The following is a 13,467-nucleotide window of genomic DNA, read 5'->3' as shown; positions in this document are numbered from 1 at the left end:
CTTAGTTGCCGCACTTATTTCTTTTTTACCTATTATCTCTCCATCTTGAGTATTAGGAAGGTTTCTTTTGATCTTTGGTGTTGTCTTGCTACTACTTTTAGATCACATTGATGGCGCGCCAACCAACCGAAACAGGCTTACTTGAATAGAGTTGAACAATTAACATTAAGCTTCTACATAGCTTGTGAAGGTTTCTTTTTACATCATGGAATTAAAAGTCTAACAGTGTTTAGCTCAATGTGTCTTATATCACTCTCCTTTCTTGAATTCTAAACAATCGGAATTTTGCGTTGCTTCCATTGATAACCCACACAGAGATCTCTTAGAACCGGGAGAAATGGTTTGATGGAAGTACTTATGTATATATATATATATAGCGGACTATCTTAATTCCTCATTTTTGGTTAACTTAAGTGTCTGGATCTCGAATTTCATGAACCGTCATCCTACACGTTCGGCTTGCTAGCAAATATTCAATTATAATAGACCATGTCTTCCCATGTCCAACAGTCAATTCCTCCTGGGCTGCTATCGTTGCTAGTTACAAAATATGAAGAGAAATCTAAGAAACATGCCATTCAGAATTTATACCGGCTACAGGTTGAATCTTATAAAAATGACTCTGGAAAATATGAGTGTCCTATTTGTCAGAAATCATATGTTCATTTCAAACATTTAAGAAGACACAATAGACAGCATACGGGTTATAGACCACACGTATGTCACATTTGTAGAGATACCTTCTGTCGAAGTGACATTTTAAAGCGTCATTATGAAAGATGCTTTTCAAAGTTCATCGCCACTGGTAAGCTATCAGCAAAGAGCAGGGTACCTAAAGTTTCAAAGGAGTATGTCCAAAGTGCAAACTCACCACCATTAACCGACACACCATTACCAGACCAGCATCTCTCCACCACTGATCCTGTCACACTTCCTGGAAACATGATGGGAGGCACTGATACGAACTCTAAATTAAACTACACACCAACATTTTATCCTGCCCATCCATCTCCACCATCGCTAGATTATATACAATCCAGAGATGAATTCAGACAAGTTGTACCTCGACAGCCAATATATTCAAGTGACAACATTTCAATTATGCCAATCGACAGTCCCGAGTATATATCAAGTCCCGGGCCGCCTAACTGTCCAGGAGCTGGCCCGCTTATAAAACAAGAAGAACTTACGCCACCTGCCTTTGAGTCCTATTCAGCCAGGGATTCATGTACGTCTTTGGTTTCTCCGGTTAGCCTTGATGAGACTGTAAACTCATTACCAATTACTGGTATAGTTGATGATACCCCACCTACAGAAAATGAATACTTCCCTAGATTCGTTTCAAATATCCGTAAACCTGGGCAATTTTATTGCGAGGATACGTATGGATATAGACCAGATCAGACTACTATCATTGCAAATGGTCCTAGGATAATATCCGTAAGCTCGGCTTCTAATGACATTGTTCTCCGATGGTTAGAGCCTGACTGGTAAGCTTACTTGGCCCAGTTATACTTTTTTATTTATTTATTTTTATTTTAATATAAGGTAATATAGCTCAGTGCTCAAACACAATCGTTAAGCTCTCTCCACTGTGAGCATATATATTTCTTACTCCTTCCTTATGAGTACTTTCGTCTTTGCCCACAAAAGGTGGGACGATATATAACTTTCTTTCGCTAACAAATAGTCGATTCTCTTTCGGGTAAAAAAACAGCATTAGGATAGAATGCATCATTCTGTAAATGGGCAGGCATGCCTTTTCTGAAATCTAGCCTCATAATAAGCATCTATTGTCGATAAAGCGTCCTTAAGTCTTACTGATAAATAGCCCTTCTGATCTTGTAAAAAGTTATATCTATATCTATTGTGAAAATTATGGCGTAACTAGAGATCGCAAGAAACGATATGAAAAATACCTTTATCAAGCAGATTTTAGTAATAAGTACCTCAGTATCAGTTGCGATATGCCAGAAAGTGGGAATTAGTAGTGCGCTTGGATTTGGCTGTTGGAATTGCGCACTAGGATGGAACTTTGGATGTGGTGATGAGGTTGATATTTCGTCATGCAGTTGCAATAACACTGCTTTCTTAGGTACGGTTCTCAATTGCGTAAACCGGCACTCTCACGGACAAGAAGATATTTCTTGGGGTTATAACTATGTTCGAAGGTTTTGTAGTTCTAATTACGGTATTCAACATTCAGTCAATGCTCTGGACTCCTTGTACAGTAGTTCATTGGGCATTTTACGGAATCCGACTGAAATACAGAAATCCCAGCTCCTGTATGAGCCGGTAGACACCAATGAGGCTGCCTTTAGAGTCCAATTTCTGGCTGCTGAAACTGCAAAACATCAATACTACCTGGGAAGCTTGTTTGGAATTGGCCTCCTAATATATTGGGGGGTCATCATATCAGCAGCTTCCGTTGCACATTACTGTGGAAACTCCCAAACATTTATAGGGCAGTCCAATAACAAGGTATTAACGGCTATTAGGAGACATATTTCCCTTCCTGCTACGTTTAGAGAAAGTCACAACAGCCCTATAAGAATATTCAAGTTTGTTACTATCAGAGCTCCTACGCGTGGCCAATCACTCATCGTTGTTGTTTATATAAGTTTAAACATATTGGCGCTCTGCTTGTTTTACCAGACCTTCACACCTAGTCCATATATACACAACCGTAAGGAACAAGTCTTGAGATACCTGGGCAATAGAACTGGAATCATATGCTTTACGCAGTTGCCGTTAATTGTACTATTTTCGAGCCGTCACAATCCCGCCCGAAACTTGACTGGTTGGTCCTATCAAACATTCCAGGTATATCACCATTGGACAGCAAGAGTGACAGTTCTACATGCCTCTATACATGCCATCTGTTTCACTTGGTGTGCAATAATCAGTGATACTGTCTCTTTCCGTTGGCAGATTCGCAACTGGAGTTTTGGTAATATCGCTCTCTATCTCTCCATTTTGATTCTCCTTGTTTCTTCTAGCATAGTTCGAAGCAAGTTTTACGAATTTTTTTCTGTCTTTCATAAGCTACTTTTTGTAGCATTTCTGATTAGCCTCTGCTACCACTGCCTAGATTTTGGTTGGATGATTTGGGTATATCTCACCATTGGAATATATTTTAGTGACATATCACTAAGACTTGTCCGGATCTATCTATGTGGTTTTTACAATTTAGCTGAGTTTCAGTACTGCGATCATGAGACTTATAGAGTCACCATTGACAACCCTTTCCTAAAACAAAAGCTAGCACCTGGATCTTATATGTATCTCCGAGTGTTTCATAAAAATCTGTTCTGGCAGTCGCATCCATTTACCGTCTATCAAGATCCACTTGTCCCTACAAAGCTACATACGATTATTAAAAAAAGAGCTGGTTCAACAAACAAAATTATGAGTATTCTTTCCGAGCAAGAAAATAGGACCAAAACAATGCCAGTGATGGTGGAAGGATTCTACAAAAGCTTTCGTCAGTTTAGCAACTATGATAATGTTATGTTGGTTGCAGGTGGTACTGGTATAACCACAGCTTTTTCTCAAGTTACAAGTTTACTCTTTCAAGATCGCTCTCGTACTATAAAATTAATCTGGGCTGTTCGTAGTCCTGCTCCGTTGAACTGGTTTTCGAAGGAAATACTGTACTTGCGTTCATGGCCAAAAAGTATAGAACTACAAATCTACATCTCACAAGCATTATTTGAGAATGATTGTGGAGCAAAGCCATGCTCTCCGCTAGACATTGAAGCGGGGGTTCAAGGAGTTGTGGGGTCGCAAGCGTTGGACTATGGCTGTGGTTCAAACTATCAGTTGGCTTTTATTACAGGTGGACGTCCAGAACTCCAAAAGGAAATTGCCAACTTTATAAAACATGCTTCAGGTTCAATTGCGATATGTTCCTGTGGTCCACCTACTTTTATCGACAGAGCACGATATACCTTTGTACACAATATGTATAAGAGCGACTACCATATAGATTATTTCGAGGAACCATATTCATGTTAATATATTTCTTTATGATGATAATAATAATAAAACAATTATGTTCAAGTCATATGCTATAACAGCGAGTATGGTACGATTTCAAATTCCTAATGGCCGAGAGGACTCAACCAATAGGTAAGTCACGTTTTTGGCACTCTATGTATATAGTAATACCATTCAGAGAAATTTTAAATAGCATCATTTGTATATCACCAGGGGGGAGGGGGGATTAGGGGGGATTATATCACCAGGAGGTCAAAGTCTGAGAAAACTCCAGCATAATTGGCGCCGCTTATGACCATAGCTACTTCTATGCTTCCTGTGCAAAATTAATGACAGGCTTCAGTTCTCATGTTGTGTGGGGCTGGATATATTCAGTTTAAGAAGAGAACAAGTGAGAATTACGCTACTCAGCCATTGCCACTGGGTCGTCCTAAATTCTTTAGTCTTGTCTCTTGTGCAAAGTGGCTATCGGTTCTTGTATGGATAAGACAAGTTGGCCGAGTGGTTAAGGCGGCAGACTTAAGATAATATCTGAAGTTATCTGCTGGACGTGAGTCCTCGCGAGTTCGAACCTCGTACTTGTCAATATTTTCTTTTTTATTTTTTTGCCCAAGTCAAACCTACCTTGATATTGCTTTTTTCCATACTGTTCGATATCCCAGTATGTACTTTATCTTGTATCGTATGTTATCAATTCTATTCTCTAGTTGTTCTCTAATTGTAGAATAAATGACTGAAAAACGTGACCTGTAATGATCTACTTTTCATATGAAGTCTATACAATCAGTACATGAACCTGAATATTCATGATCGAAACCCGGGAGAATGAGAAAAAATATATAACCGTATGATTTAGCCAAGTCAAAACAAAGATAAAAAAAAGAAACGAACCCACAAGTCCATGAACAAAAATAGAATATTTTTTGATAAACGTCAAACTCGTGAAACTCGGGTTTGCATACAAGACGGGCAAGGGTTAACTTGGAATTATAGCTCCAAGCAACAGGAACATCAATTTGATCTTGCTGAGTTATTATATTATTTATTAACCAAGTAGGATGCAAAAGTTCAATCCAGAAAATCACATCTTGTTTGTGAAGAATCTCTCGTATACAGTTACCTCTGAAGAATTGTACGAGCTCTTTGGGCGATTTGGGGCTATAAGGTAAGTTGGAAACTCATAAACTACATCAATTGGTAACTAACAAATTCAAAGACAAATAAGACTGGGCAACGATCAAAGCACAAAAGGTACAGCATTCGTTGTATACGAAGAGTCCAGGGATGCCAAAGTAGCCGTCGACAAACTATCAGGATATAATTTCCAGAATCGCTATCTTGTTGTTTTGTTCCACTCCATCCCTAAAATGCTCAAGGCTTCAGCAGCAGAGATCGAAGAAAGGAAGATCAAGCTGGAAGACATGAAAAGGGAACACAACGTTGACTAAGGAGGGGAATGTCATGAACTGTATCGTATGGCTTTTAAAACTGGGCAGAAAAAGAGCAAGACCCCAAGAATGGACAATATTTCGCGTACTGAAGATGTCACTCAGGAATTAATATCTGTACACAAAACACGAAGACACGAGAAAAAGATTCACTAGAAAGTGCATTGATTTCAGAGACTCTTTGACCTCCCCTGAGCAAAGTTGCCAAAATAAGAGGTTAGAACAGGGGCATCTGTTAGATCAACAAAATGATGGTCAATTAGGCTACAAGATGCCAATAAAGTCACATATGTTCGACAACTGAGAGCCCGACGCAAGTCATCAATCAGCAATGACTAGCAAATGTTATATATAATAGTCGGAGTTACTAGAATGAATTAAATTTTAATTGTGTTTTAGAATAAGAATCTCTATCATATAAATCAAGGTTAGGGTGCAGTATCGATGCAGCTCAAGAGTGTGGATAGTTCTTAATAGTTAACTTAGTCTGATATCAAACATCACAAGATGCCTGATAAATTATTTAATAGCGAAGACAGAGACAACCAGCGGGTGAGTATCGGTCCTAATAATGGGTCACAGTCATTGTCAATTCAATTGAATTTTCGCTAACACTCAAGACAACATACTTACTGGATAGATCGCAGTATCATGCCAAACCGTCCAAGTATAACTTTGACCACCATATATCAGCAGAGTCGAAGCCAACGAACAATCCCAGGAATCCGTTTGTAAGGCTATTTGGTGGTGAGGAGCCAATTGAAGCCGTAGATGCTCGATGGGGATTATTTAATAAATGCTGGAGTTCCCAGCAAAGGAAGATCGATCAACTTTTGGAGACATCCAACACTGAAGTTCTCGACGCTATTCAAAAATTTATTCTTGAGAGTTGGGACAACGATGAGAATTCGAGAGTTTCAACTGCTATTGTTTTACCAGGCTCCAACATCGCAAACCACTTGCGTCTATTCACACAAATTCGCCTACGCTTGCATCGATATCAGAATCGCACATATATGGTCTCTATATCGTCGAAAGAGTGCCCAAATTTAAAAACAGCTCTAAAACTCATCGTGGCTAGATTGACTGAATCTCAATCAGCACAGGGTGGTAGTGCGGCAGAAGATAACGTGGCAGACGAAGAAAAGGATGAAGATTTAGAGGGAGAAGATGTACCAATGGGAGCCAATGATATTCGATACGACAGAAGACTACGCTACGATTTAGACATTCTTGCTCAATGGTGCAATAAGCAAGTTCGCAGCGAAGCTGTAACTTCTTTAGACCAGCTAAGAATCGTCATATCAATACAGGATGCGGACTCATTCCAGGTGTCGATTCTGACGGGCCTAATCGAAATGATGCAATCCTATATCACAACAATCCCCCTCAAATTAATGCTAAATGTTGCGACATCATTAGAAGTGTTCCAGGAAAAACTTCCTCGAAAGTGTATAAGATTACTCCGAGGCAAGGCATTTCAGGCACAGATGGCAGAAGGTATTATGAAAATTCTTCGCGAAACGCTTTTCAAATACGACGAGTCAACTCTTCTATTGAGCCCAGATCTCTTTAATTCTCTTGTTCACAGACAGAAGCAGAGTTTGGAAAGTGTTGATACCTTCATTTCATCACTAAAATATATTTTTATGGCTCATTACTATTCAAATCCGTTTTCAGTGCTGACTACAGGCAATGAGCATGTCAACGGGTTCATAACTTCCCAGCATCTAAGGGCATTAAGGATGTTACCTTCTTTTAAAACGTTTGTTGAGCGGAAGTTAGAGCAAGGTAGCTACAGCGAAGCTGCCAAGTTACTCGAGGACGATGACTACTTAAAATCGTTGATATCAATCAGTATAGAGGAATTCAGAGAGTATGCACGGAATGTGCTATCTTCTATTGAAATAATTATACAGCTGGAACAGTCACTTGGTTACGAAGAAAGTTGTGAGTTCAGAAACACTATGGATCTATACCCTGCAGCATTATCTGGGGAGCTTATAAACCTACCGAAGGGGCGTAGGGGGACTACGTTCATAGACTCTCTTATCTCTAAGGTCCGTAAACTGGATGATGAGAGTGAAATGCCATTCATCGTGGATCAACTGGAGACTATATGCCATGATGATAAGTCTGGCGTAGCCTGGGATATTTATTCACGGTTCCAAGAAAAGTGTCACTCAGCACTTGATGCCTCTCAGCCATTGAATATGGCAAATATTTTTGCTGATACTCTTGAGACCCACTTTAAATTTGCTCTTGTTTCATACAAAGAAATGTTTCTATATGAAGTTTTACTTTCTGATTTATTTACTCTCCAGGAAAATGTTTTCCTGCCCACCTATAGAGGGGCACTAGAACTGGGACTTTCAAACCCTAAGCATTACTGGGGAGATGTTACTGAGTCCACGGCACAGGCTCCTCATATTTCTGTACTCTATCAGCTTTATAGAGAGTCGAGCGTGTTTATTAATATTTTCGACTATTATTCGGTTTTCAAGGGGTTGATTCACCGGCCAGATAATTTAGCTGACGACGAATGGGACCGAAAGTCGCTGGCATGGTTTTTGCAGGGAATTGCTGAGCTCAAATTTATTGGAATTATCAGAGATAGTAAGCGTAAGTTCGAGTGCGTGGAAAAGATTGCCTGGAAAGATCTTTGATTGATCACTAGCTTAAAAATTTAATGTATAATGTTGATGAAGTTTAAACAAGTCCACGGGGGTGGGCACGGTGGGTGCTCCGCCCCAGAATTCTGCTGTTCCTCTCGCTTCACTTGAGTCGTTTCCCTAGAGGATTCAGCAATCTTCTGAAAGACAGGATCAATTAGAAGGCTTTAAAGCTAGGACAGACCGAAGCTTGATTCCAGCAACGTTTGGGGTTGAGGGCCCACAGAATGTACTGTTCTAATTATAAAACGTGCAGAGGAATATTTATTTTTTTCTAAAAATTGAAACATCAATCTTGTCAAAGACAAGGAATAATGTAAAAAAGCTGGCAAAAGTAAGCGCAATGGCTAATGGTTTTCTGAGCGAATCCCCCGTAGTATATGTATACTGCACAAAGAATTCACCAGAACGATGACCATCAATCAAATTATTGTACTTGAACTCGACAGTGGGTCTGCCTTTTGTGTCTAAGAAACTGTATGTGTTTGAAATGTCAGTGCTGGCTCCAAAAAGGGAAACAACCTGAATATCAGAGGCACCTTCCGGAAGGATAACACGAACATCGACCTCACCGTAGGATATATCTTGTGGTCCTTGGATGATAGGAATCTTCAACAGATAATTTTCATTGCCAACATCCTTTACAAAGTCACTCAGGTCATGGGACCAGCCAACTGTGAAGTTATAGTGCCAACCACCGAAAACTGGGTATCTAGGAGCAATTTCAAGAATAGATTCTTGACCATTGGATCTAAAGTGACTGGTAGAAACATTGCCTACGAGATCAGTGTAATAAGCATCGCGAGCATTGGGACCCAAGGGAAATCTGAGCTGACGAATGGAGGCTACATTAAGGTTGTATTGAGACTGACCCTTATTGTAGTCGAGTCTTGAAAATGAGTCTTTAAGACGAGTACCAATATTAGTTAGCCAGTAGGTCTCCTCAATTGATACCGAGGCACCCCAGTGTGAAACCCAGATGTCTCTCTCAAGCTTGTCAGCTCTAACGAGTGGACGGGGATTACTGTATCTTAATTTGAATGGTTTGCTAGAAAGCGGTGCTAATTCCTTATATTCACCAAAAGAAAGAATATGTCCAGAACCTTCGACAGTTGCTTGTTCAGGCTCGTCATCACCGATTGTTAATTCTTCGGCATAAGTGCCATAGATCTTAATTTTCAACGAACTAACAAGAGTGTCGTATGGAGATAATGCATACTTCGATCCAGAGTAAACCAAATACTGTTCATCATCTTGACCGCCGACTTCTGGTAATGGGCTCAGCAAGCCGGAGTAAGCTTCTGCCACAAGCAAGTTCAATTCTTCACCTGGTTGTACTGGCTCACGCAAACTCAGTTGATAATATTCGACACCATCGTCGTGTGCGTCCTCAATTCTACGGGCCAATACACTTCTACCAGTAGACTTGTCCTGGCCTTCCAAAATTGATAGGTTTGGAAACGCTTTTGAGTCCACTGCTACAATGTACACCTGCTGAGGTTCATCAGCGATGTTTCTAGCTGTGATATCTAGCGACCTCTTGAGATACGAGCCAGTAAGGTCTATACTCTGAGTCAATTGAACATTTTCAAACGTCTTTGGAATAATTGATTCCGCAGAAGCCACAGAAAACAGGGCGACTGATACCTGTAACAGGTTGACCAGTCTCATGTTAATTGTTAAAGGTCTTTAACGGTTGACTGGAGGTGACGTTGACGTGTACCTCTCTCTCTGTGTTCATGTAAGTCGGCTCGAAGGAGGCTGCTACGTCCGGGTAAACTCACACTGCGTCAGAAGGGGATGTCAATGGCAGAAATAACAAGTTTTCTTATATCAGACAGATTTATCACTTATTAGTCTACACCAAAAAAGACACAAATAAGGGGTTACATCTTTCACGTTTGTTATTTCCTTAATGGAGCTGAGGTGTAGATGGGTTTAGTGGTTGAGGGTCCTGAGGCGATCAGGGTCCAAGCCTAACCCTCGAGGGATAGGTTCGAACTCTTTTAGCAAAAATGTGCAAAAAACAAATTGCTTGTAGATATGACTCCTTATTCAAATGTGGGCGAAGTTTCCAAACTCTTACGGTAATATTTTATTTTGATTTGCTCATACTATTAATCTCCGTGATTTTATTGCCAAGTCGTGCTTAGATTTTTGACAGTTAATATCATTTGGTCTTGAAAAGAGCAAATCTGTTTGTTTAGGCATTCTAGGAAGAATTAATACAGGAGATTCCATTTTGATAAACAACTAACATTTAGCATTTACACAGCTGCTATAGTTCTTGTGATATACTCTTCAACTTGTATCAGCTGGAATTCTTGTGCATATGCCATATGCAGGGACAGACCCCATGCCGCGAGGCTGTGGAGTGTATTGATTGTCGCGATGCAGTCGTGATTCTAATAGATAACGCGTCAGGACTGCAGTCTTAATCTAAACTTTTGCCAAATAAACCGCTTAAATGTTTATGGAAAAGGTACCTGGTTTAGAAAGGTGAAAGGTTATTTCCAATGACAAGCAGTCATCGTGCAAATGACGATGGTAGCGAAATTGGTCAAGATGCTATAAGTACTGTTGATGGATTGACTTATTATGATCCGGGCCATCTTACCAGCGACGAGGACCCGGAGTCATTTTCAAACTCTGTTCTTCGTGCTGCTGCTAGAAGGCTGTCGAACGTGAATACGTCAGCTGGAGATGAAGAGGATCAAGAAAGTGAAGAAGATTTTGATGATGGCGACGTATTGCAGCAAATGAAAAGCCCCATACAGGCTAATAGAGACCACCAACCAATTTTACCTGCACCACCAATCCCTCATGATGCTATCAGAAAAACTAAACTTACATCTAGTGATGTCCAGCTATTACGGCTTGTAACTGAGGCGGCAGATCGAAGAATTCGTTCCAACAGAAGCAATAGTCCCATAAAAGACAACGGAGATTCGTCCCTTAACGAGGCGGATTTTGCAGAACTTTTCCAGACCTACAAAGTTTTCACTGCAAGGAACAAAATAACGCCAGAAAATAATCCTAGTTATTACCACTGTTTAAATGTCATTGTCCATCTATGTAGCTACCCTCAGGAAACATGGAGGGAGAGACTTGAACAGCTTCTTACGGATTTTTCATCGGCAGTAACTCGTCGTTTGAGATATCAGGACTTAGAACAGCGTTTGAAGAAGTTCCAACTATACTATCAGAGTCGAGTGCTTGGACTTTGGTATAGCAGATATGTTGAACAATCCATGTACGACCAAAATTTGCAGACTGTAGCTGCAATTAGATACAGACAGACTCTCAAGCGCGACGCTTTCAAAGTTTGGAAATATAATTTTGAGGTAGAACAATGGAGCTTATCTTCTGCTGAACTAAGGTACGAGAAGAGTTTGTTGCGAAAGTCTCTTGCAAAGTTGTATAACAAGTCTTCTTCAATTGAGGGAGACAGAAACATCGCTAAAATGTTTATCCTGGGAAAGTTTCTATCTAAATGGTCGAAGAGTTACCATTACAACAAGCAGATTGGAAAGTCAGCCAGTCTGAGATATATGTCTGGATTGAAACGTCGGATATTTTATGACTGGACTTTTAAATTTGATGAAGAAATGGCAGAAGCACGTGCTAACGAAACTATTGCAATCAAATGTTTTAATAGTTGGAAAAATAAGACCGCTCGGTTTATCCAAATTGGCCTGAAGACTGAAGAACAGGCTGATGCTCGGCTCGCGGAAAGAGCGATACGACAATGGTCAAATTTATTAGCAGACAGATCTAATGACTACTCTTTAGCTACGTCCGTTTATAAAAAAAACCTGGCGGGTACCGTACTTGCTGTCTGGAAAAAGAGAACACAGCTATCTCTGGCAGCATATCCACTTCTAGAAAAGAACTGGCAGTCTAAAGCCTCAGTGGTTTTTGGCAATTGGCACTTAAGAACTCTTCAGTCATTGGAGGCCAAGCGGTTTCGGGACTTTATGCTTTGTCACAGAATTCTGCGGTCATGGAGACTACAAGCTGGAGCGGTGCTCATCATAAAAGGGATAGATGTGAATATTGTCAAGCAGAGGTTTCACTGCTGGCTATTATTGGAGCGACTTGAACTTGTGCTGCGGTATCGAAATAATTCCATCAAACTGAAAGTCCTCAAGCATTGGTTTATTAGGAGTCGCAGATCATTTCGCCACAACTGGGCTCTACATAAAGAAGCAGTCAGTTATGATTGTGCACGAACACAGATTAAGGCACTCTTTTCTTGGCAACGTAGGCTGAAATCACATAGGCAGGATGAGCAAAATGCTCAGGGTATTTACAAACAGCGTAAGCAGAAAGAATACTTCTCTAAGTACCTAGCAGCACTCTTTGAATATTCCCAAAACTACCATCTTGCTTGCAAAACATATGAAAGATCTGTGGTCACTCGTACTCTCTTGGAGTGGAGAGATGAAGCTTACCGCCGAAAATTTAAGAGGCTGGCGGCGACATATCGAGAACAAAAAAGAAAGTTCAATCACCAACGCCTAAAAGTGGTCTTTGTATTCTGGCGATCGAGATACGCTGAAGTTGTAAATGATCAACAGCTTGCACTGTCAATGATAACGCAAAGGGACCTGTTAGTGAAAAAGTCGACTTTTCATGGATGGGCTAGCAAAATCGACCACTTTGAAAGTGAGCTTGATCGTGCTATTTACACCTACAATGCTAACCTGTTATCGTTAGCTATTGAGAAATGGAGGCAAAAGAACACGAAAATACAGCAAGACAACGATATGGCAGGTTTGCGTGATATGAACCAACAATGGTCATTGCTGGGAAAGGTTCTCAGAGGCTGGAGTTACAAAGTGTCAGAACGCAAACGAGATTACAGCCTAGCTGATGATATATACAGTAAAAGACAGAGATCGAAATTTGGGCGTATTTGGAAGCTATGGCACGCTAAATATTCCGAACAAACATTAATGCGCCAATTTGGTCAAACAAATATAGGCTTTACGGAACTTGAAGAAAACAAATCACCAACAGCCCGCTTCAAAAATCCAACACAGAACATACCACATACGATTGCGCGAATCCCACAAGGGGCATCAGGAAGCCCTGATACTCGACACTTTCTCACTTCTATCACAAAGCCGTCTACACTGTTTAACACCAGCCTACTGGAAACACCAACAAGAGCACGGGCCAGCGGAATTAATGTTCCACTAACGGCGGTGGAGCAATGGAGGAAAATGAAGTCCTCGTCCAAGTTACGAAACAAACTATCAGACTCTAATGAATCTAACGAACCTAATGACCCTGAGATGAATTTAACAGATAATTAATATATGTACATTATAAACTCCACCGAC

General features: G+C 40.4%; 5 protein-coding genes and 1 non-coding gene across 6 annotated transcripts; 5 read left to right on the top strand and 1 right to left on the bottom strand.

Annotated features, from left to right (window-relative positions):
- Positions 1-489: 489 nt before the first annotated feature.
- On the top strand, positions 490-1,494 carry AWJ20_2065 (uncharacterized protein; the record flags this gene model as incomplete). Its single annotated transcript, XM_018878992.1, has 1 exon — positions 490-1,494. One exon carries the CDS (start codon positions 490-492, stop codon positions 1,492-1,494), a length of 1,005 nt encoding a protein of 334 aa, XP_018736950.1.
- Positions 1,495-3,408: 1,914 nt separating this feature from the next.
- On the top strand, positions 3,409-4,017 carry FRE2 (Fre2p; the record flags this gene model as incomplete). The annotated part of the gene is made up of 1 exon (XM_018878991.1): positions 3,409-4,017. One exon carries the CDS (start codon positions 3,409-3,411, stop codon positions 4,015-4,017), a length of 609 nt encoding a protein of 202 aa, XP_018736949.1.
- Positions 4,018-4,486: 469 nt separating this feature from the next.
- Positions 4,487-4,584, top strand: AWJ20_2063 (the record flags this gene model as incomplete). The annotated part of the gene is made up of 1 exon: positions 4,487-4,584. It is a non-coding gene; the product is annotated as a tRNA-Leu (tRNA).
- Positions 4,585-6,463: 1,879 nt separating this feature from the next.
- AWJ20_2062 (uncharacterized protein) lies at positions 6,464-8,113 on the top strand (the record flags this gene model as incomplete). Its single annotated transcript, XM_018878990.1, has 1 exon — positions 6,464-8,113. The coding sequence occupies one exon, from the start codon at positions 6,464-6,466 to the stop codon at positions 8,111-8,113; it is 1,650 nt and encodes a 549-aa protein (XP_018736948.1).
- Positions 8,114-8,383: 270 nt separating this feature from the next.
- Positions 8,384-9,790, bottom strand: OST1 (Ost1p; the record flags this gene model as incomplete). Its single annotated transcript, XM_018878989.1, has 1 exon — positions 8,384-9,790. The coding sequence occupies one exon, from the start codon at positions 9,788-9,790 to the stop codon at positions 8,384-8,386; it is 1,407 nt and encodes a 468-aa protein (XP_018736947.1).
- An 845-nt stretch (positions 9,791-10,635) lies between these two features.
- Positions 10,636-13,440, top strand: AWJ20_2060 (centrin-binding protein Sfi1; the record flags this gene model as incomplete). Its single annotated transcript, XM_018878988.1, has 1 exon — positions 10,636-13,440. One exon carries the CDS (start codon positions 10,636-10,638, stop codon positions 13,438-13,440), a length of 2,805 nt encoding a protein of 934 aa, XP_018736946.1.
- Positions 13,441-13,467: the final 27 nt, after the last annotated feature.

This window comes from Sugiyamaella lignohabitans, chromosome B (genome assembly GCF_001640025.1).
Source record: "Sugiyamaella lignohabitans strain CBS 10342 chromosome B, complete sequence".
Lineage (NCBI taxonomy): Eukaryota > Fungi > Ascomycota > Dipodascomycetes > Dipodascales > Trichomonascaceae > Sugiyamaella > Sugiyamaella lignohabitans.
The sequence above is the reverse complement of the archived record's forward strand: the minus strand, read 5'-3'. Positions and strand labels throughout refer to the sequence as shown.